This window comes from Dreissena polymorpha, chromosome 4, assembly GCF_020536995.1.
Source record: "Dreissena polymorpha isolate Duluth1 chromosome 4, UMN_Dpol_1.0, whole genome shotgun sequence".
Classification (NCBI taxonomy): domain Eukaryota; kingdom Metazoa; phylum Mollusca; class Bivalvia; order Myida; family Dreissenidae; genus Dreissena; species Dreissena polymorpha.
In genome coordinates this window covers 24,955,300-24,979,475 of record NC_068358.1, presented here as the reverse complement: position 1 = coordinate 24,979,475, position 24,176 = coordinate 24,955,300, and the positions used below count along the sequence as shown (strand labels likewise).

The 24,176-nt window shown below is 38.0% G+C and overlaps 2 protein-coding genes across 4 annotated transcripts in view; one reads left to right on the top strand and one right to left on the bottom strand.

Moving 5' to 3' along the window:
• Positions 1 to 1,498: 1,498 nt before the first annotated feature.
• On the top strand, positions 1,499 to 19,705 carry LOC127875947 (uncharacterized). Of its 3 annotated transcripts, XR_008047524.1 has the most exons (5): positions 3,196 to 3,281; positions 7,746 to 7,800; positions 8,982 to 9,067; positions 12,862 to 15,577; positions 18,595 to 19,705. XR_008047524.1 is itself a non-coding variant. In XM_052420717.1 (4 exons), exons 2-4 carry the CDS (start codon positions 7,755 to 7,757, stop codon positions 15,511 to 15,513), a joined length of 2,784 nt encoding a protein of 927 aa, XP_052276677.1. In that variant the 5' UTR covers positions 1,499 to 1,578; positions 7,746 to 7,754; the 3' UTR covers positions 15,514 to 16,192. The 3 variants fall into 3 exon arrangements, 2 of the variants coding, with proteins under 2 accessions (XP_052276677.1, XP_052276676.1); XM_052420717.1 differs by lacking the exons at positions 3,196 to 3,281; positions 18,595 to 19,705 and adding an exon at positions 1,499 to 1,578 and having other exon boundaries at positions 12,862 to 16,192; XM_052420716.1 differs by lacking the exon at positions 18,595 to 19,705 and having other exon boundaries at positions 12,862 to 16,192.
• A 2,242-nt stretch (positions 19,706 to 21,947) lies between these two features.
• Positions 21,948 to 24,176, bottom strand: part of LOC127875946 (structural maintenance of chromosomes protein 5-like) — a 77,328-nt gene continuing 75,099 nt past the window's right edge. The window contains exon 26 of the mRNA XM_052420713.1: positions 21,948 to 23,454. Coding sequence (XP_052276673.1) covers positions 23,326 to 23,454 — 129 coding nt within the window. The 3' untranslated portion in view covers positions 21,948 to 23,325. The remainder of the gene's footprint in view (positions 23,455 to 24,176) is intronic.

Below are 24,176 nucleotides of genomic sequence, written 5' to 3'. Positions count from 1 at the left end.
AAAGGCGTCGTGTTAAATTGCAGAATAGATTTTAATAAACAGGTTTTCAGTGTGTGTGCGTCTTTATTTTACCGAACATCTTAAAGGGGTTCTATTATTTACTGGTTAATTGATTGTTATACATTGAATCGTTTCGTTCGTTTGATAAATAACTGAAATTCTTTAAAGAGCTTACAATTGTCTTCGTAGTTCAAAGTTTGAATGCCAAAAATAAGTTTCGGTGCATTAATTTGATTAAATATAGGCGTGTTTATAAACATTTGTAAGCGTTCGTCATAATAGCGCGAACATTAAAAGAAGTAATGAACCACATCCTCGGTGTGGTAACTACAGCTACATTTGGGTAAGTCAGTTAGGTGATTTTCAAAAAGATGCGCTTCCAGATCACTACATTGGTTTCTTATTCGAGCATGTATTACCTTGTATGTTCTCTCAGCCTGTGAATAATATGCAGGGACTTTAGGTGCTTTGAATGTTTCTTTAAGTTTTGTTTTAAATGCGTTCAATGTATTAGAATTTCGTATATCAGAATCAAGATCGTTCCATAGTTTGATTGCTGATGGTGTAGCAGAGTTTGAGTATATTTCAAGTCGTCTAGGTAATGCAAGTAGATAACCACCATTTCGTAGGTTATACACGGAATTATCATTTACGATTTTTGAAATCATGTCCGAAAGATATTCTGTTAGGGTACCCTTTGTGTGTTTGTAAACTAGTATTAGTTTTTGAATGCAGCGCCTGTGTTCCAGTGATACCCAGCCAATTTCAGTCAGTAAATTGGTTATAGAGGACGATCTCGTTAAACCACTAACGATTCGGCGTCTTATTGATTGTTTTCTAAAATATCGTTTTCATATGTACAATTATCCTAGATGACCGACGAGTATTTTAATACAGGACGTAAATATGACACGTATATCTGGTTTAGCGTTTGACGTTTAAATTTGAACTAAAGCATTCTCATAGATCCTAATATTTTAGATGGTCTGCTAAGAATAGCGTACGTTAATGTGATTGTGCCATTTACTGTTTTGACTGAACCTAGGTGTTTGTGGGTGTTAAAGCTTTTCAATATAAAGTTGAAAGGAAGAATATGGTCGAGTTCTTGTGTTTTTTTTTGTCTCATTCGTCTAATATTAAATATACACAAACTTTCTATGAGCCACATACTCTGTATAAAATAAATTGTTATTTTAATAGGCTGATGTATTTTACTTCTACCTTTCAGACCTTTGCTTTATTAAGTATGCACACACAACATTGGACTACATAATTACCTAGTATATTGGCATACCCATCTTGTATAACCTTTACAATAAACTATCATAATGAAGAGGGCCTTTCGATAATGTTGGTATAACTCTAGGCCCAATCCATTTGTATAAATGTACTTCAAACTGTCTATTATATATAATTGTTTGTAAATGATTGTGTATATACAATACAATATGTTTAAACTAAACTATTTCATCGAATACGCATCAAATGTCTTTTAGGATGAACGTGTCCTAGGATCAGAACGAAGTTCTAGCCAACAGACGATCACGAGCCAAGACCAGCAACAAATGGAAGACAAAGGTCAGTTAGTAAATTAAATGATGGCATTAATAATAATATTCGGGAAGGAAATAAAACAAAGGTTAAGAGATGAGATTTAAAGGCGTCATGTTTCAAGATTTGTTTTGTGCTGTGTGTCATATTATCATTATGTTGGATTCGTTCGTTGAGTTGTGGCTTAATTTTTATTGATCACCGTTGAGCAAGATTGAATTGGACGCCATTTTGTTCAGTAAAAGCCGTGCGATCCCATTCGTTTCTCATAAAAAAGCCCCATATCTTTGACCTTGAAGGATAACCTTGACCTTTCACCACCCATACTGTTCAGCTCCATGAGCTACACATGCATGCCAAATATCAAGTTGCTAACTTCAATATTGCAAAAGTGTACATTAAATGAGCGATTTTGACCCATATATTTGACCTTGAAGGATGACCTTGACCTTTCACCACTTAAAATGTGCAGCTCCATGAGATACACATGCATGCCAAATATGAAGTTGCTTTCTTCAATATTGCAAAAAATATGGCAAATGTTATAGTTTGAACAATTTTTTACAAACAAACAAACAAAGCAACAAAGCATCAAACCAACAGACATGTCCAAAACAATATGTCCTATAGTGGTGGGGTGACATAAAAATCAGCCCTTAACGGGACGATATACTTTATATTGGCCCGCCAGATCCGAATATATGCCCGCTCGCGACGGCATTCTGTTACTATTTAAAGTAACGATATGTGATATGAACGTATAAAGCATTTAAGGGCGTCATCCGCGTTTTACTCTCAACACGCAACCATAAAGAGATGAGCGTTAATTATTTGTTGCGAACTTCACCACGATTTTTGTTTCCGAAGTGAACTGAAACTACGTGTGCATTACGAATTACGTGAGGACATTTTTTATGACATTTATGTTCGGAAATTAGTTTGTTATTACGTTGTTGAGGATTTCCTGAAGCGTTTTGCAGTTTTGAACACATTTGAAGTATCATGCTTTTTAATATATGCATACCATATAGGTTCGATAGTACTTGCAAAGTACGCTGTAACCAAAAAATGAAACGACACAGCTTTGCGATTATACAAAAAAAGATTACCATTAATAAATGAATGCAAATGGCGAATCGAATTCAATTTTAAATGCAAACAAATGTGCCCATGTTGTTTTTATTCTATTATATGGGGCGACTTGCAATATTCTTGATAAGATTTTTTGTTGTTTTGGTATGAAAATTAAATGATGCAGCTACACGTTGGCGTGTATATATACAGAGCATTCATCGGTATTATCGGTCAACGGTGAAACAAGTATTTAATTGAGTTTTTCACTCATATCTTCTGCTTAAAACATTTAATGCAGATAACATTTTTTGGAGAAGTGGCTGTGCAAAGTGAGATAATTAACATTAAACTTGAATGTTTGTGATAGTTATATTATTTGGGCATCTTGCTTGGTAGTTAATATTGCAATCAAATGATCTGTATCAGGACTATGGGTCTGACAACATTTGATAGAACAATAACCTACTGATGATAATTTGGTTTGAAATACTCATGAGGCACGCATTTATCTGTAAGTAAGATAATTGAGAATAACGAGCCGAAGCAAACCGAATTGAAACGAGCCCGATTTGACCCACATGAAATGTTTACATTGTGCAGTTACTAATACGATCTATGCTGAAGAATACAACCAAGTTCTTGCATGTTGTGTTAAGGTAATAATGTTCACATGCGTAGTTATCTAGCGATTGTGATGGTTTTTATGGTTAAATCGAGCAGCTTTCCAACTTAAAATGTTTGTAAGAAATATGTTATTCACGCGTATAAACATTGAGTATTATCTTAAAGCTTTAGTACAGCGAACAATGAACACGGTCGACCGGGTACCGCGGTCGACCTTACTTAAGTTAAGGTTAATTAACATAATATCTGCGAAATGTTCTTCTTCTTCTTCCGGTAAAAGTCCGTAGTCTTGATAGATTGTATGGTTGACCTAACTGAGGGATGAGACAGCCACTGGGTCTCTACCCATTTTAGTCAATATAAATTGCCGCCATAGAGTCTTTTGATGATTTTTGCTTTGGCAGACTCTTGGCGTCAATAGTCCACTCTATCTTTTTAATAGCGAAAGTTTTCCTTCTTTGTTTATATTGATGCGCAAGGAATTTGGTGCGCAACATTCAAGACCCGATATCAGACAGTTAATATCAACAGATTGCAATAATATTTACATACCTGTGTAAATAATTCATTTCTCAATAATGTTCCGTAAGAATTATGTAATGAATCTTTCAATTTTGCACGCCTGACCAATTTAAATCAACACACTACTCACATTTTCCATTCCAATCGCTGTGCCCGTTGTATACCGCAGGTAGATTTTAATCGATAACGCAGCCTATTACACTTTAATGCCTTCTTCTGATTGGTTGATATTTAAATATTTCATAACATGACGAGAGGTCAGTGATTGTATTGTGATTTAAGCAGAAGTTAAACTGAAACAAATTATGCCTTTTAACTTCAATTCGACGCTATTTGAGGTAAAAATGGACTTCTTAACTAAAACTTTATGAGTTGGTTATGTTATGTTGCAATTTTAAGCATATTGATATAATAGCATTGTATTCATTTTTCGTTATGGTTTTTACAGACCGGAGTTTCAGCGATCAGATTTATTCTGAACGCGAATTATTTCAGCTATACCCATTTAAAATCTAAAAGATGGTTAAAACTATGTACAGGCGTTGGCTGGTTACGCTGTCCTAGAGGGTGGGGCTCTGCGCTGAGCCAGAGCAGTCTTAAACCATTCTAGGCAGGTGGAGTCAGTGACACGGGTTGGCAGCTGGTTCCACTGGCTTATCGTTCAGGGATAGAACAAGTTATTGTAGACAGTGGATTGTGGAGTTGCCTGCTGCAATCTTGATTTTCCCCTGGTTCTTGAGTCGCTCCGTGATAGGATAGATCTGGGATCTACATCTACAAGGTGATGTTGGATCTTGAAAAAGAGGGTCAGAAGATGGTCTTGTCTCATCTCCTGTAGTGGCCGCCATCCAAGATCCTTGAGCATATGTGACACACAGCCTGGTGATCTATCCCAGTGGTTGTTGTGAACAAACCTCACACCTCTTCTTTGGGCTTGTTCCAGCTGGTTGATGTCTCTGGCCTGGTAAGGGTCCCATGCAGCTGCTGCATAGTTGAGGGTTGGTACAACAAGGGAGTGGTAGGTTTGTTCTCGAGCTTTTTTGGTGCAGTTGTACAGGTTCCTCCTCAAGAATCCCAGTGTCTTTGAGGCCTTGGCTGCAGTGTTGTCGACATGCTGTTTCCATGAGAGGTATTTGGTAAGTGTCACTCCCAGGTATTTAGCACTGTCAACGTCCTCGAGAATGTGTCCATGAAGGTTGTACGAGTGTTTTGTACGGAACCGCTTGTTGGTACACATGTGTAGGACCTGGCATTTCTCAGGATTAAAGTGCATCTGCCATCTTGTTTCCCACTCTCCTAGGGCATCCAGGTCTCTCTGTAACTCAGCTGAATCAGCCTCTGTCCTGATTTCTCTGTAGAGGAGTCCATCTGCAAACAGACGTGTCTCTGATGTTGTTACCTCTGGCATGTCATTGATGAATGCGAGGAACAATAGTGGTCCGAGTACTGTACCCTGAGGGACCCCAGATAGGACGTCTGCTTGTGAGGATGTGGTACCATCCAGGAGAACCTGCTGCTTCCTGTAGCTGAGGAAGGCCCTTATCCAGCGAAGAGTACTATTTCTCACCCCATAAAAATGAAGTTTGTGTAGTAGTCGTTCGTGTGGCACCTTGTCAAACGCTTTAGAAAAGTCCAGTAGGATGATATCTACTTTGTGTTTTCCAGTTCGAAGCTTGCTGGTTATTCCATGGAGTGTGGTGATCAGCTGAGTTTCGCATGACCGTTGCTTTCTGAATCCATGCTGGTTGTCGCATAGGATGTTGTTGTTTTGGAAGTGGTTCATGATGCTGCTGTGTACAATATGCTCAAGGATCTTGCAGGTCACAGATGTAAGGGAGACTGGTCGATAGTTGCTGGCTTGATGTTTATCGCCTTTCTTAAAGATAGGGATGATGTTGGCTTTTCTCCAATCCTCAGGTACTGTGCCGCTTTATATGGGTTTAAGTTCTTCAGTAGTTTGATAACGCCTGGGATGGTTACTATAATACTGTTCATTGTTGGGTGTGGGCTTGTGCCTTTTTCTGGTAAGTGGTCAGTATTCTCTCTGGTGTAGGCCGACTGAAACTGCTGGTTCAGTACCTCAGCTTTCTTTAGCGGGTTAACAATAAAAAATACTGGTTGTTTGAACTCAAATAATTTAAACATACCTCTTAAACACAGGGACTGCTATGGACTAAGGGACTGCAACTTGCAAGAAAAAAATACTAAATTGATGAATTAAATTTCCCAAACACAGAAAACTTTTTAAGATTTTGGATGTATTGAAGTTTGTCATTTAATGCTTTAATTTGATAAATGTAAACATTGGAGTTCAATAGCCCACATTAAAACAAAAATAAATTTAAGAAAGAAAGAACAAAAAGTTATCCTAAACTGGGCTCAAACCACTGATGCTTGATTGGTCATAGCCGACTAGGGTACTAGATCTACTTAAATGTACCCCAAGTACAGAAAATATACTGAAACCTACCCGGGAATTCTAACACTATATTGGTTGTTGTCAGCTTTTTTTTCAAAATAATCATGTTCATATTTGTGTCTATATTCTGCAAAATAATTTATTAATATATTTCTTATCAATCTGTTCAGTCATCATTTGTAGGATATAGGAAAACACACAAATTTTGTAATAATTTTCATATAAATCATTGCATAAATAATTTAAATTGAAAGACTTTTAAACAACAGCATTCTATTAAATAGAGTATAATTTTGAAATTATTGGCATTTAAACAATATAATACAAGTACATGTAGCAAATTTTGCATTTTTTTCAAAATGAATTATAAATGACATCATATTCTTAAAATGAAAGCATTAGGAATATATTAATTATTCTGTTCCGCTATTAGAGATTTTCTGCTAATGACAACAAGACTGTACTATACATATATATTGCATTTAATATGATGCTAATTTCTGTTAATGTTGCCTGTGCTCTTTAAAGGGACTGTCAACCTCGACGACGAAGAAAAGAAAAGTTGTACAATACCGTATTTTTTTACAATTATTACTTTATATTGATTAAAATATGACGACTGGTATATTACATTACTTGAAAAAAGTTGTTAAGTTTTCATATTTTAGTATATTCGGTAATAAATTTTACTGGTTATGTCTACCTGGTAACTATAAATAAAGCCAGTAGATAAATCATCATCGTCACGTGGTAAACCCAGGAATGCAAGTTGTACATGCGTAGTGAATTGTATATATTTTATATATAAAATGATGAATCTACTTGCGTTATTTATAGTGTGTATATTGTTATGTCACCTATTTTCGCGATGTACTTTCGATTTCACATGGCGAAATTTTATTACCAAAAATACTGAAATTATGAACTTTTTTCAAGAAATGTAATATACCAGTCGTGATTTTTAATCAATATAAACTAATAATTGTAAAAAATACGGTATTTTACAACTTTTCTTTTCTTCGTCGTTGTGGTTGACAGTCCCTTTAATTGTAAAAAAAATATATTAAAAGTACATTAAATTCCTGACATTCCTCAAATAGTCAAATTATAAATATATTCTCTAAAGGGTAAATGTATGCTCATTATAATGCAAAACTACATACAACTAATTTGATAAAAAAAACTTGATGACAAGTTTTGTGTTACAAAATAAATGTGATATTTGAATTTATATTATAACATTATAATTCACATGCAAAACATTGAAGAAATGATGTTGATCATTATGATTCATTGTTTATTGGGTTATAAACCACAAATTAATCACCGTTTGTGTGTGTGTGGATTTAAAAACAAGTGTGTTTCAAAACTGTGCAGAAAACAAACAAACGTATATTTCAAAATTCTTATAGATAAAGGGGCAATTATATTTATTATATTGTCTGACAAAAAATGACATTTCAATAAAATGATATATTCCGAATTTCCAAGTGATTTTTTTAAAGGTATTCTAACTGATTCATGTTTCTATTAAAACATATTTTTAAATTTGCAGGAGAATAAAATGGACAGTCATACCTTTGCAGTAGACAACTTGGTAGCCAGCAATGGTAGGTTAATTTCCAAAATAACAAACAAATGTTATTTAATTTTCAGGTACTTTTTGTATCTGGTATTAGTATATTAAATTAAAATCTGTTTATCATTTTCTCCTTAATTTTTATGCCCCCCTTCGAAGAAGAGGGGGTATATTGCTTTGCTCATGTTGGTCTGTCTGTCGGTCGGTCTGTGGGTCCGTCCACCAGGTGGTTGTCAGATGATAACTCAAGAACGCTTGGGCCTAGGATCATGAAACTTCATAGGTACATTGATCATGACTTGCAGATGACCCCTATTGATTTTGAGGTCACTAGGTCAAAGGTCAAGGTCACGGTGACCCAAAATAGTAAAATGGTTTCCGGATGATAACTCAAGAACGCATACGCCTAGGATCATGAAACTTCATGGGTAGATTGATCATGACTCGCAGATGACCCCGATTGATTTTGAGGTCACTAGGTCAAAGGTCAAGTACACGGTGACCCGAAATAGTAAAATGTTTTCCGGATGATAACTCAAGAATGCATACGCCTAGGATCATGAAACTTCATGGGTAGATTGATCATGACTCGCAGATGACCCCTATTGATTTTGAGGTCACTAGGTCAAAGGTCAAGGTCACGGTGACCCGAAATAGTAAAATGGCTTTCGGATGATAACTCAAGAACGCATATGCCTAGGATCATGAAACTTCATAGGTAGATTGATCATGACTCGCAGATGACCCCTATTGATTTTGAGGTCACAAGGTCAAAGGTCAAGGTCACGGTGACCCGAAATAGTAAAATGATTTCCGGATGATAACTCAAGAACGCTTTTGCCTAGGATCATGACACTTCATAGGTACATTGATCGTGACTCGCAGATGACCCCTATTGATTTTCAGGTCACTAGGTCAAAGGTCAAGGTGACAGTGACAAAAAACGTATTCACACAATGGCTGCCACTACAACGGACAGCCCATATGGGGGGCATGCATGTTTTACAAACAGCCCTTGTTAATGTAGCTTTGATAAAATGTATGTATATATTTAACATATTGTAATTTCCTCATGGATTTATGGTGTAAAGTACAACCTTTTATGAATGATTAATGCAACTTTCTCTCTTGCACTCTTGGACGACACTTGAGGCACATGCGTTAAGCCTCTGTTTACAGAGCAGGCTCATATTTTAAATTTCTGGCTGGCAGGAATGGTGACAGTGAAGAAGGAGCCGATGGACGATGAGTACGACCAGACCTGGATCACACAGACTGCGCATGCTGCTGTAGATGAGGTAGGTATGACAGACATCTAGTGGGCTATTCTCAATAAAAACTAATGAAATTTATTATTTTAAAGATGAAATGGTGTTTGACTGTTAGGATAAATTTATATTAATTTTGATGTTCAAAGCCAGGCTGTAGAATATTTCAAAGGGTTTGACAGTGTTGACATGTTAAAGTATTACCAAAATATGTAAAAAATATCTGAACATCGCCACGTAAATTGAAAGGTTGTGTGGCGGCTCAGTCAGCTCTGTTAGGTAAGTTTTTGTTAGGTTTGGTCAAAAACAGGCACAAGTTCTTTATTCATTTTTTAGCTCGGCTGTTTTCGGAGAAAACCGGAGGTTTTGTCATAGCCAGCTCGTCGTGTAGTGTCCGTCGTCGTGTCGTCCGCGTTGTGCTAAAACCTTAACATTTTGTCAAGGTTTTGAACATCGGCTCCAAAATCAAAGTGGTTTAACCTACAACTTTGAAACTTCATATGTAGCTGCACCTTGATGAGTTCTACATAGCACACCCATTTTGGGGTCACTAGGTCAAAGGTCAATGTCACTGTGACCTCTAAAAAAAAAAAAATTCTGTCAAGCTTTCATTTATTCAAAACTGCAACCGCAGCCGAGCGTGGCACCCGTTATGCGGTGCTCTTGTTACTTGTTGTGTTATAGGTGGAATCATAACAATATCATGGTTAAGTCTTACTAGGCTTGTGGTTGATGATAAAACACCCAGAGGTCCTGTCCTCATGTTCTGATTCAATTGAGGGTTATGTCACACCATGAAGTTGTTCACTAGGGTAGCCCCGAAAGCGGTCAGTGTAGTAGGGAGAGCAGTTTCTCTGTAAGCAAGTTTTCCTGGGTTTCGAGTCATTGACAGGCTGCATGATTTTATCTCACTGTATCATTGTTGTAGCCTTTTATTATGCCCCCCTTCGAAGAAGAGGGGGTATATTGCTTTGCTCATGTCAGTCGGTCTGTCGGTATGTCGGTCTGTCGGTCCGTCCACCAGGTGGTTTCCGGATGATAACTCAAGAACGCTTGGGCCTAGGATCATGAAACTTCATAGGTACATTGATCATGACTCGCAGATGACCCCTATTGATTTTGAGGTCACTAGGTCAAAGGTCAAGGTCACTGTGACCCGAAATAGTAAAATGGTTTTTGGATGATAACTCAAGAATGCATACGCGGCCAACAGGGCGAACTCTGAACAATATAACTGAAGCAACTGGTCTGTTATCCTAAATCTATAATAATCAGTCCAATGAAACATCATCCTTTGAGTAAAATAAAGTGGATCTGTAAAATTATTATCAGAATATGAGATTTTTGTATATTTTGTATATTAAATATTGTGTTAATGTTTAATTTTGTTGATTAATATAAATATAAGCAGGACAGGGGAGGTAATACACTATTATATCTTTCTTATATACAGGGGAAACAAATGCAATAAGTTTAAATTTCATGTCTAATAAATACAGGATATTTGTTCATGTCAGTGTGAGATCATTTGATATTTTTATGTCCCCCACTATAGTAGTGGGGGACATATTGTTTTTGCCCTGTCTGTTGGTCTGTCCGTTGGTCTGTTGGTCTGTCTGTTTGCGCCAACTTTAACATTTTGCAATAACTTTTGCTATATTGAAGATAGCAACTTCATATTTGGCATGCATGTGTATCTCATGAAGCTGCACATTTTGAGTGGTGAAAGGTCAAGGTCAAGGTCATCCTTCAAGGTCAGAGGTCAAATATATGTGGCCAAAATCGCTCATTTTATGAATACTTTTGCAATATTGAAGATAGCAACTTGATATTTGGCATGCATGTGTATCTCATGGAGCTGCACATTTTGAGTGGTGAAAGGTCAAGGTTATCCTTTAAGGTCAGAGGTCAAATATATGTGGCCCAAATCGCTTATTTTATTAATACTTTTGCAATATTGAAGATAGCAACTTGATATTTGGCATGCATGTGTATCTCATGGAGCTGCACATTTTGAGTGGTGAAAGGTCAAGGTCATCCTTCAAGGTCAGAGGTCAAATATATGTGGCCCAAATCGCTTATTTTATAAATACTTTTGCAATATTGAAGATAGCAACTTGATATTTGGCATGCATGTGCATCTCATGGAGCTGCACATTTTGAGTGGTGAAAGGTCAAGGTCAAGGTCATCCTTCAAGGTCAGAGGTCAAATATATGTGGCCCAAATCGCTTATTTTATTAATACTTTTGCAATATTGAAGATAGCAACTTGATATTTGGCATGCATGTGTATCTCATGAAGCTGCACATTTTGAGTGGTGAAAGGTCAAGGTCAAGGTCATCCTTCACAAGGTCAAGGTCATCCTACAAGGTCAAACATCATATAGGGGGACATTGTGTTTCACAAACACATCTTGTTTATGATCACATTTTATTATTACTTTGACAAAACAACACTTACCTGAATACCACAATGGATTCCACCCAAACAATACCCCACACCCCTACCAGAATCCCTTCCCCCCCCCAACTTAACCCCCCCAAATTTATTTTTTTTAAACATCATCTAATAAATTACCACACCCCACATTATACCCCCCACCCCCCAATTTTGTTTTAAACATCTTATAAATTACCACACCCCACATTATACCCCCCTCTCACTCCCCCCTACCCCCCCCGCCATTTTTTTTTAAACATCTAATAAATTACCACACCCCACATTATACCCCCTCTCACTCCCCCCTACCCCCCACCCCCCCCCCAATTTTTTTTAAAACATCTAATAAATTACCACACCCCACATTATACTCCCCTCTCACCCCCTACCCCTCAACCCCCCCAATTTTTTTTTCAAACATCTTATTAATTACCACACCCGACATTAAATCCCCCTCTCATCCCCCCCCTACCCCCCCACCCCCACCTCCCCCCCCCCGATTTTTTTTTTTAAACATCTTATAAATTACCACACACCACATTATGCCCCTTCTCACCCCCATCCCCCCTACTCCCCCAATTCCCCCAATTTTTTTTTAAACATCTTATAAATTACCCCACCCCACATTATACCCCCCTCTCACCCCCACCCCCCTACCCCCCACCCCCCAACAATTTTTTTTTAAACATCAAATAAATTACCACACCCCACATTATACCCCCCTCTCACCCCCCCTACCCCCCCCCCCCCCCCGGCCCCCCCCCCACATTTTTTATATTTTTTTTTTAAACATCTAATAAATTACCACACCCCACATTATACCCCCCTCAAACTCCCCCCTACCCCCCCATTTTTTTTAAAACATCTAATAAATTACCCCACCCCACATTATACCCCCTCTCACTCCCCCCTTGATCATGACTGGCAGATGACCCCTATTGATTTTCAGGTCACTAGGTCAAAGGTCAAGGTCACAGTGACTCGAAATAGTACAATGGTTTACGGATGATAACTTACATTAGGTCAAAGGTCAAGGTCACAGTGACAAAAAACATATTCACAAAATGGCTGCCACTACAACTGACAGCCCATATGGGGGGCATGCATGTTTTACAAACAGCCCTTGTTTCTTACATGTATTAGGGATGAAAGTTTGATTTTAACATCCAAATTATAAATTTGTTATCAGAGATGACATTTCAATGTCCAAATTGTAAATTGATCTTGTTTCTCTTCTGTTTATCAGGAAACGTCTTTGATGACATTGGTCTTAATTCAAAATTTAGAATGTGTCTTTCTCCCTAGAGCAAAAATGGGAGAAGTGTCAACATGTTTAGGAGAAATGAGACCCCTGGATGACTAATTGCCTGCCTCTCTGCTACAGGACGGAGATGAACCAGGAGGCAGTCAGGATGACCTGGAAGAAATGAGTCTGGCAGACGGCAAGCAAGCAGACATCAACCTTAACCTGATATGTGCAGTCAGCTCAGAGATCGCGCTGGTCATACAAGAGGGTCAGCCCGTACACACGAAGGTCACCTACTACTGGTGCAACTTCTGCAGCTTCAAGTCAAAAGCCAAGCAGGCGTTACTAGAGCATGTCCTTGAGCATCGCTTTCACTGCAAGTACTGTCCATTCCAGGCATTCTCGCGGGCCGCTGTCATAGCTCATTGCTATGGTGAGCATGACAGCTTTGCTGACACCGCTCGGACACTGAGGTACTGTACGTTTATGCCTGGCATCCCCAGTGGAGATCAGGTCACCGGTAAACGCAAGTGCCAGGATGAGCAGGCCGCGCAACCTCCAGCCAAGCAGGCCAGGCTAGGGGACAATATTACATGGGCGGTGACAGAACCAGATAACACTAATAGCATCTTAAAGTCTCCAAAGAAGGAAAGTTCACCTAATGAAAACACTCCAGATCAGGACAGCATAGCAGTGTCCAGTAGTGTTGATTCAGCTCCCTGTGCCAATGGAGAGGTCCTGCCAGTTATATCCAGCGTGCTGAGTGGAGATCAGGCAGTGAGTGCTGCCATCTCGGGACTTGAGGAAAGCGTAACCAGCAGCACTAGCAGCAGTGGCAGCAGCACGGTGAAGCCAGTCCCTACAGGACTTTGCTGGAACTGTGGCTACTGCGGCTTTGTGACGTTCAGTCAGAACTTCCTGAAAGTGCACCTGAATCGTGAGCACCCTCTCAAACCTCATAAGTATGTAGCCATGTTGGCCTCATCTGAAGAAGAAATATCAAGAATCAAGGCCTCAGATACAAAACACATGTCTGCAGCTGGGTTGAACTCCCCCACGACTGCAAATCAAGTGCCAGCGTCCAGTCTAGGCATTGACAATGGCAAGATAAAGGAGTCAACGCTGAGAAGCACTGGTAAACAACAAGACACTACTGATGACAATAGTAGAAGCGCTATGTTGGCAGAACTGGAAAAGAAAATCCCTGCCTCATTCAAATGTGGTCATTGCAATCGGACTGTGAAACAACAGGAGGAGATCAAAAGTCATCTGTTACAGAAGCATGCAGGTGGTGTCATGTATGCACTTGACATGAAGGCTGTGAAGCTGAGACAGAAACGCTACGTATTCTTTTGCTTGCAAAATAAATGTACATTCAGTACCAAGGATGCTGATGCCTATTTGGAGCATTGCGACATATGTATGCCATGGGTGGGGCAGAAGCCTGCCAATGTCGAAGAAAGTCTAGTGAAGTCACTGGAACTGACTAAGAATTTTATAGACAAAACTGCACGATTTACAGACATAGGGAAAGATTCTCGAACGAACCAGAGTGAGTATGGGTGCCAGCTCTGTGTCTATGCGACAAACAACAATACCAAAATGAAGAAGCACGTTCTTACGAACCATCCCGGCACAAGCACAAAGATCAAATGTCTGAGGTCTGCAGAGACAACATTTGTGTACTTCTGTAGCATCTGCCTGTGGGAGACCAAGCATGCCCACGAGTTGGAGCGACATACTGCAGAAAAGCATGCAGACCAAGCCTCTAACGACCCTGAGCGGTCCTCCAGCGTGGAAAGTTCTGCCAGTGTGATCAGTGTCAGCCAGGAGAGCGATAGTGGGGAGGAGACTGAAGGAGTGTATGAGACCACTGGGCCCGTTCAGGCTGTCAATACCTACAATGGCAAGGTCAGCAAGGACCAGTATGATGCAGCCTTGAACGAGTTCATCGAGTTTGAAAATGAAAGAAGGTCTGTTTATCGTCCGACACGGAAAGCTGCAATGATGTGTAATCTGAACATGAGCAAAACCGTGCCACCTCTGTACCAGTGTTGTTACTGCCCCAGGCTCATGTTTGGTGTGGGGCTCATAAAGGAACACATGAGAGAGAATCATAAAACAATGGCGCTGTTAGCTGTCGACGTTAACAAACTTGGAAAGGGCAGTAACAGCTCTCAGATTGCTATATGCCCCGCTGATACTCAGTGTACATTCATATCAAGCCATGTGCCAAATGTGATATCTCATGCCAAAATAAAACATAACATGTTAGCTAAGCACGCAGAATTGGTGAAACTGGCTGAAGTGCATAGCAAGGTGGCGAGTAACCCATCCAAACCTCTAAAATCACCTGTGAGCTCAAATAATTCCAAAGATTCCTACAGATGCGTGTATTGCTCAAATTTCCCACCAGTCCACTCCAAATCCGTAATAAAGCACCATCTGCTCTCTGAACATCGCAATGAAGTGTTTATATATAAATTCTGTGCAGCTGGAAATCCCAATCCTGATGAGAAGCATTACATGTGTGCAGACATGAGCTGCGAGTTCACAACCAAAGAGGAGGATAGCTACCTGCTACACAACCTGGCCCACCTGAAGGGGCAGATCCATGAGTGCTCCACGTGCCATTGGCATAGCAGCCAGCTGGAGGAGGCTCGGGCTCACGCAGGGAACCACCGTCCACCCGCCAACGTGCTCACCCTGGATCTGAAGCTGGGACCTGATGGAGAGGTTGTGAGGCTTGTGCAGGGAACTCAAATCAAAACTGAGGCGCCTGAACTGTGACAGGTGTTGTGTGCGTCAGCAGTCGGTTTTTCTAATTCAATTGCCGAGCTGGCATTTCTTTCATGTAGGTGGTTTAAAGGAAATATTTGTTATGGCAATTTTTTTAACCAGGTTTTCCGAAGGAAAAAACTGGTTATTAGATTGGCGAATGCGGGCGGGCTGGCTGGCTGGCGGGCTGGCGGAATAAGCTTGTCCGGGCCATAACTATGTCGTTCATTGTCAGATTTTAAAATCATTTGGCACATTTGTTCACCATCATTGGACGGTGTGTCGCGCGAAATAATTACGTCGATATCTCCAAGGTCAAGGTCACACTTTGAGTTCAAAGGTCAAAAATGGCCATAAATTAGCTTGTCCGAGCCATAACTATGTCGTTCATCGTCAGATTTTAAAATCATTTGGCACATTTGTTCACCATCATTGGACGGTGTGTCGCGCGAAATAATTACGTCGATATCTCCAAGGTCAAGGTCACACTTTGAGTTCAAAGGTCAAAAATGGCCATAAATGAGCTTGTCCTGGCCATAACTATGTCATTCATTGTGAGATTTTAAAATCATTTGGCACATTTGTTCACCATCATGGGACGGTGTGTCCCACGAAAGAATCACGTCAATATCTCCAATGTCAAGGTCGCCACGACTAAAAATAGATTAAAAAAAAAAAAAAAACTTACAAAGGGGGTTAATTTTTTTTGGTCATTTCAAAAGTTCAGTTTGAGTTTTCTCCCTTTATCAGAATTTTTTTTCACAATGAAAACCTGGTTTTGTGACAATTTTGTCCCTTGTTATTTGATTAAATTTGTAAATTTATAGGAATTAGGAAATTTAATAATAATATATTTTTGTTATTAATGTATTAGTAAGTGCTTTTCATAAATCAGTATAAAAATTAAATCCTAAACTTATTAATTTGAGACAAATGTTTTATTGCATTACTATCCATCTCCAGCAGTAAATTGTTAACTCCAAATCAATTGTATACACAGTCTGTAATTCACTTTTATGGAAAATTCAAAATATATTTCCATATGTAAGGAATAAATGTTAATAACTGATTACACGGATGGCATGGTTAATTGTTCGCTCATGCCTGTAAATCAGTTGATTGAACATTTTGTTTTCCTCTTGTTTTAAAGTTTTCATCTTCTATATAGTCATATAATATTTAAGGACTAAAATGGCCATGTTTGTAATGAACAAAACTGTATCAGATATTGTTAAGTTGTTGCCTATGAATGATCCAAAATTTACCACATAAGCTGCTAGTATTTTCAATGGCAAAGAGCTATCATCTCATTCATTTGCAAAGAACTCTAATCTGAGCTTAATGGCAAAGAGCTATCATCCAAGCTTAATGGCAAAGAGCTATCATCTCATTCATTTGCAAAGACCTCTAATCTGAGCTCAATGGCGAAGAGCTATCATCCAAGCTAAATGGCAAAGAGCTATCATCTCATTCATTTGCAAAGACCTCTAATCTGAGCTCAATGGCGAAGAGCTATCATCCAAGCTAAATGGCAAAGAGCTATCATCTCATTCATTTGCAAAGACCTCTAATCTGAGCTCAATGGCGAAGAGCTATCATCCAAGCTTAATGGCAAAGAGCTATTATCTCATTTCAATTGTAAAGAGATATCATCTCATCTCATGTGTTTAGGATCTTGATGAACATTCCCTAACCAAATCCTATAACTTTTGCCAGACTTAAAGAATAATTATCCCTCCTTTTGTAATTATAAATGTTCCGTTCAGGCTTGTGTGCAAGTTTAAATTCAGATTGAAGTTTGCATGAAACAAGTACATATCATTGAAAATGCTTCATACTAGTATATTAAATTGGAAAATCACAAATGTCTTCCGGATCAGACCAAGGGCCGTATTTCTGACCAGCAATTTAGCGGAGGTACCCGGTATGCCCTTTTGTACTTTTGATACTTACGAAATTAAAGTAATGTGTTTTTTATACTTACGAAATTAAAGTAAACATATGTATCCAACAACTTCTATATCTTGCTTACATGCCGATCAAGCATGTGGGGTCACTTTGGTCAAGGTCACTGTTGCCAAAAATAGATGACAGGTATGAGCTCAATATCTTCAGTTAGGATGGAGGTATTTTGCCTATATTGCTAATGCAGGTAGATTACAGGCTGATCTAGCAAGGGTTTGCATTTGGGGACACTAACTGAAGTTTGTATGGAGGTATTTTGCATAATTTTGTTTGTAGGTAACTTTCATGCAGACATAGGATGGGGTTTTCATTTCAGGTCATTTGGATCGAGGTCATTGTTACTTAATATACTAGAGTGGTTTCTGCCAAATACATTGTACATTGAATTTAGATATTGTGCTGGAAATTTGTGTGAAGGCAGTTAAGATGCAGACCTCGCTGTCAAAGTTAATTTAATTAAATAAAATTAGTTATTAGTTGACAATTTACTTTCCATGCTTAGTAAAAATCAAAGCAGCAAAGTCACTGCACTGTTTTGGGCAGCTTTGGCTTTATTTTTATGTTTACACAGTTGTTCAAACACAAGTGTCATTGTACTGTTAGTTACAGTTTTGTTTAGTGTGTTGTCTGGTTTGATTGGTATTCTCAGGTTTATACATGTTTGTACATGCGTGCACATTAACAATGATTAGTATTAAATTAAAGATTGAAATTTAACTGCAGAAGCCAGTTTTTTTTCCTTAAAATAAACATTCTTGTGGTTGAAAGCTTTCTTTCTTGTCAGGTTATGAATAAATCTTAAGTTACCACTGTTTATATACACATGGGATGGTTTAGTGTTTTACAAACCATATTATCTTCTGAATAACCTGCTCACAGATTTTCTAAAGATCAATTGTTAAATTTTTGTCAGAAAAAAATATACATTAATGGGCAGGGGCGTAGCTGGACTGATTTTCAGGGTACGCAAAGGGCATGCTCCCCCGTTAATTTTTGTTATCTCTACGAAGTGCATTCTAGAGAGGTCTCAGACAATATTATGGTGCAATATATGGCGTGATAAACTCAGATATGATACCATTTGTCTTCGATTTTAAAACATGTAAATACGTCAACGACCTCTTCCAGATCGATCTCTCGCTCCCGGTGTATATTGAACAGGACAAGACCGGACACGCGCTCTGTTTCCATGGTGCTTCGGAGGTATGTCTTCACCTGTCTCATTGTACAAAAAGATCTCCGCTGTTGCTACTGGCATGCAGAGCAGAACGAGAAGACATTGCAAGTTTTTTTCTCCTACCCATCTCTTCTGTGCCCACGGTGTCAGTCTCCAAGTCCTCATGGAACCGCAAAAGCCGTTAGGCAGAGTAGTCAAAGGCAAACGCTATTGTTAGGACAGTTGCCATCATGTTCTTAGAGTGCATCGAGTCGTAGGCGTGTATAATGGCGAGATTCAACCAGTGCACCTTGCAGTGAGTGATACAGCTCTCGTGACGATGGCTTGGATGCGAGCCCCATTTGCTTCCCCGACATGTTCGACGCACCATCATAACTTTGGCTGCGCATTTTCTGAATGTTTACTTCATGAGCTGGAAGGTTCTCGAGGAAGGCTGTCAGAGCTTCGCCGGTGGTAGACTTGCACTCGGCAAATCCAACTAACTCCTACAGGAGACATGCTTTCTCTGCATCGCAAAATCTAAGGCAGATTGCCATTTGCTCCATAGTGAAAGCATCAGTGGCTTTGTCCGCCATAAATTGGAAACAGAACAACTGTACTGGATGTTGGCTGGTCTGGTTTTCCGTCGAAAACATCTCTGTACGGGGCGACATCAAATTAAGCCATTCTTAAAATCTCCAGCTTCGTTAACAATCCATTCCGATACTTAGTAGAAAACAACGATAAAGCACAGTCGATAATAATGTAATGGGTAGTCACCACCAAAAGAAACGTGACCTCAAAAATAGTAGCTAAACCATGCGAATTCTACGAAGTTGAAAAAAACAAACTTTAAGACAGTTTAAGTATTTTCGATATTTAAACACATCTCTCGCATAGAAAAAATGCCTAATCTGGGTTAGGCATCACATTTTATTGCATTTTTCGCTGACTTTAATTTTGTATTTTTTTCAAACAGCGAACGCACGTGCGTATTTGCTTATGCCCAGCTACAGCCCTGATGGGTGAAATAACAATACTGACGAGTGATGTAATGTAATTGATTAAATATGCGTTTTTTTTGTTATGATGGAAAAATAGGAAGACTTTGTTGCTTTAAAAAAACAAGAGATTGCCAAGCAATATAGTCCCCTACCGGTGAAACTCCACCATTGTCAGTAAATTTATTTTTTTTACATTTGTTTCCATAGCAACCACAAATTTTGATGTAAGAACAAAATGAATTGACATGCATAATCTCCATATTGCCATCTGTCCATGTTTCAAGTTTCATGAACCAATATGTAGAACTTTTTAAGTTATCGCAGGATCCAGAAAAGTGTGACAGACTGACATACTGACAGCCAGACTGACACACGGAGCGCAAACCATAAGTCCCCTCCTGTTTCACCTGTAGGGGACAATAAGTATCACTTACATCCCGTTTAAAATAATTATTTTAATTACATCAATAGATAAATTGGAATAGCCCTGAGCAGGTATGCTTTAATTGTCCCAAAATTTTATGTACCGATCTCCTCTAACTTCTTGGTGGATTTTTATCAAACTTTTACAGCTGTATGACCTTAAGGTTAGGTGAAAGTAAAACCTGCCCCATTTTTTTTCCACCAATAGAATATTTAGTCCCTAAAATTGTGTACCAAAATACTTTTAAACTTCTTTGCTAACTTCATTGAAACTTTCAGAGCTGAAGAACCTACGTGTGTTGATTGTAAAGAGAGGACGTTACCTGCTACCAATTTTTGCAGAATTATGGCCCTTTGTGATTTTCTCCACTTTAGAATTTGAACTTCTCTAAATGTTGTGGTCTTGACTCCTGTTAAACTGCTTGGCAGATGTAGCTCAAATTTTCAAATTTTAACTCTTTCAGTAATGGAACCGAATTTTGAAGGCCTTTGCAAACAGTTTGGATCCAGATGAGACACCACAGAACGTGGCATCTCATCAGAATCCAAACTGTTTCATATTCTAATAGTTTTCTTTGAAAAAAATCGAAGAAAAGGCTAATTCTAGAAATTCAGCAGACGACATTTTAGAAAATTTCCCAGCATGCAAAGGGTTAAGATCTCTCATATGCTGGTGATCAGGCAGGAAAAAGATTTTGTTGCAACATTTTTTGTCAGAATTGTGACCCTTTGTTACCGTGGTACTTGTCCAACATTGACATAAAAAACTTCCTTCAATTTTGTGGACCCTGCCCTTTTTAAATTCCTTGATTTTAAAAAGGCATTTGATACTATTAGACCAGATCTAATGATTGAATTGCATACATTTTGTTAAAAATGACTACGTTTGTAAATTGCGTAAACTTTTTATGCACAAATATATGTTTTTTTGTGTTGTTTTTTAATTGGTGAAAATTCGTCTTCAAAGGGACCGCGATTGACAAAAAAAAGAAAACTTCTAAAATACTGTATTTTGTTTACAATTATTATTTTATATTGATTAAATATAATGACTGGTTTATTACACTACTTGAAAAAAGTTGTTAAGTTTTCATATTTGCAGTATAATTATTCGGTAATAAATTTTACTGGGTACAGGTACCATGTAACTACCAGTCAACTATAAATAACGCAAGTAGATTGATCATCATCGTCACGAGATAAACCCAGGAATGCAAATTGTGCATGCGTAGTGAATTGTATATAATTTATATATAAAATGGTCAATCTACTTGCATTATTTATAGTGTGTATATCGTTATGTCAACTATTTTCGCAATGTACTTTCGATTTCACATCGCACAATTTTATTACCCAATATACTGAAAATATTAACCTTTTTCAAGTAACGTAATATACCAGTTATTTTTATCAATACAAGAGCACTGCCTTGCCGTTGCAGACCGCTCATCTATTTTTCATTTTAATGGTAAAGGGACCTATCTCAATTTTCAATCAAAAAAGATGGAAGGGTGGGGTGGAGAGGGGTGTATAGTGTGGGGGTGTGGTCATTTATAACATTACCTTCCAAAAATAAGAAATAAAAATGCCAAAAAATAATAATAAATAATTTTTTTTTGGGGGGGGGGGGAGATTGGGTTGAATAGTCCGTCTTTCAAAAATAAAATAATATAATTTTTTTTTTGTAACCATGTTTCAAAAAAAAAAAAATTGGGGGGGGGGGGGTATAGTGTGAGGGTGTTGTCATTTATAAGATGATCTTTCAAAAATAAAAAATAACACTTTTTTTTTGGGGGGGGGGGAGGAGCATTGGGGGTGGAGTCTATTGTGAAAAGTCAGGTAAGAGTTGTTTTGTCAAAGTATCAATCAAATCTGATAATAAATAACGAAGTCATCGCAATTTTAGCAAAATTTTATTATTTGACCTTGAGAGGCAATGTCATTCAAAGGTCAAGGTAAAATTCAACTTACCTGGTACAGTACCTTTATGATAGTATGAAAGTATTTGAAGTTTGAAAGCAATAGCCTTGATACTTTAGAAGTAAAAAGGATGTAAACACAAAATTTAACCATATATTCAAAGTTACAAAGTCAAAAAAGGGCCATAATTCCGTCAAAATGACAACCTGAGTTATGCAACTTGTCATGTACAGTCCCCTTATGATAGTTTCATAGTGTTCCAAGTCTGAAAGCAATAGCTATGATATTTTAGGAGTAAAGTGGACAAAAACACAAAACTTAATGACATTTTCAATTTTCTAAGTATAAAGGGGCCATAATTCTGTCAAAATGCCAGTCAGAGTTACATAACTTTGCCTGCACAGTCCCCTTATGATAGTTAGAAAGTGTCGCAAGTATGAAAGCAAAAGCTTTGATACTTTAGGAATAAAGTGGACCTAAACACAATTTAATTATTTTTTCAATTTTCTAAGTATAAAAAGGGCACATAATTCTGTCAAAATGCATGCCAGAGTTATTTTACTTTGCTTGCCTAGTCCCCTCATGATAGTAAGTAAGTGTACCAGGTTTGAATGCAATAGCTTTGATACTCTATGAGAAAGGTGTGTCTAAACGCAAAATTTAACCGGACGCCGACGCCAAGGAGATGACAATAGCTCTTTTTTTTTTTTTTAAATAGATGGACGTCGCCATCTTGACTTTAACTTTGTTACCCCCTCTTTGTATCATATTACCACAAGTTCTTGCTTATAATATTAGAACAAACAACAAACACGGGACGCATATCAAATAGGGTCAAGTTTACTCCAATATTAATTTAACCCAATATGTAGATGACAGCCTTATTTCTAGAAAAAGTAGAAGAGATACTAAATGCTCTAAATTGACGATTTTTGAAGAACAGGAAAAACAGCTGTAAAATATAGAATAAACACTTAAAAGTCCGCTGTCGACCTTGGCAGAATTCATTTAAGATATAACAATAAAATTGAGTAAAAATGCTAAAAATGTAAAAGCACCAGAACCATGAATTTTGAATGGAATATTAACATGAAATAAATGTACACCACACTGAACTATCTGCTTGCCAAGGAACTTCAATACCCAATGAAATCATCACAATATCAGTAAAAAGCCAACACAATGTATGCCTTTGGAACATAAGTCTCCTCTGAATATACAGACACACATATGTTTCAGCTGAACACAATTGGTCTGATTTTAACAGTTAAGAGAAGCTGGATTGTCAGCATATTTTCTATGTGAAGACATAGTTCAGATCTTGAATTGGCATCAGACACCAATGGCAGATCTTTTTCACTCGTCAAGTGGTCTTCCATTCTTGATAAACTTATTCAGGTCCCATTCTGTGTGATTTAACATGTTAGATCCGTTGTACACACACAAAACTGTCATTTCTTCTGCGTATTCCAGATCTGGTAACAGCTAGAAACAAAAACAAAACCAGAGGCAGTTGAGATATAATTGTTACACGGTTAGTAACTGATGGTAATGGGATATACACCCTCAGTACTTTCATACCATACTCAAGCTTCCCTCTAATATGGTATGAAATTACTGAGGGTGTATATCCTATACACCATCAGTTACTAACACATGTGTAACAGTGTAACTAATAATACTTGAATGCATAGAAAATTTAGAGGGCAGACGAGTTTTGGGACAGGCAGATCATCAGATACAGCTATTCCTGTGTGTAATTTCCTCCCAAAATACGGTAATGGGTCTAAGATAATGAAGATCATAGGCCAAAAGTGGTAATACATGTCTGACCAGCTAATGTATATGAGTGACAGCTGTTACAGTGATATTTTTCCTTCCCAATCGAGAACAAGAGTTCCGCGGTCGGAGATGACCGCATTGAAGCCGGATTTTTGATTTAAATGACAGGAAAGTACCTTTCGTGTTTTTGTCAATGCAATACTTAAATTACTGAAATATTGTTCAAAGGTCAAAATGAAATGTAAGTACTTTTCAAGGCATGAGCAAACCTTGTGTTATGTTTTGAATGCATGCATATACATGAACAACAATAACATTTAAGGTCACAAATATGAACTTGAATTGACAATTAGGAAAGTTTGATCTCAATTTTTTTATTAGCAAATTAGTAAGATATTGTTTGAAGTTTCCATCAATTTCATTAT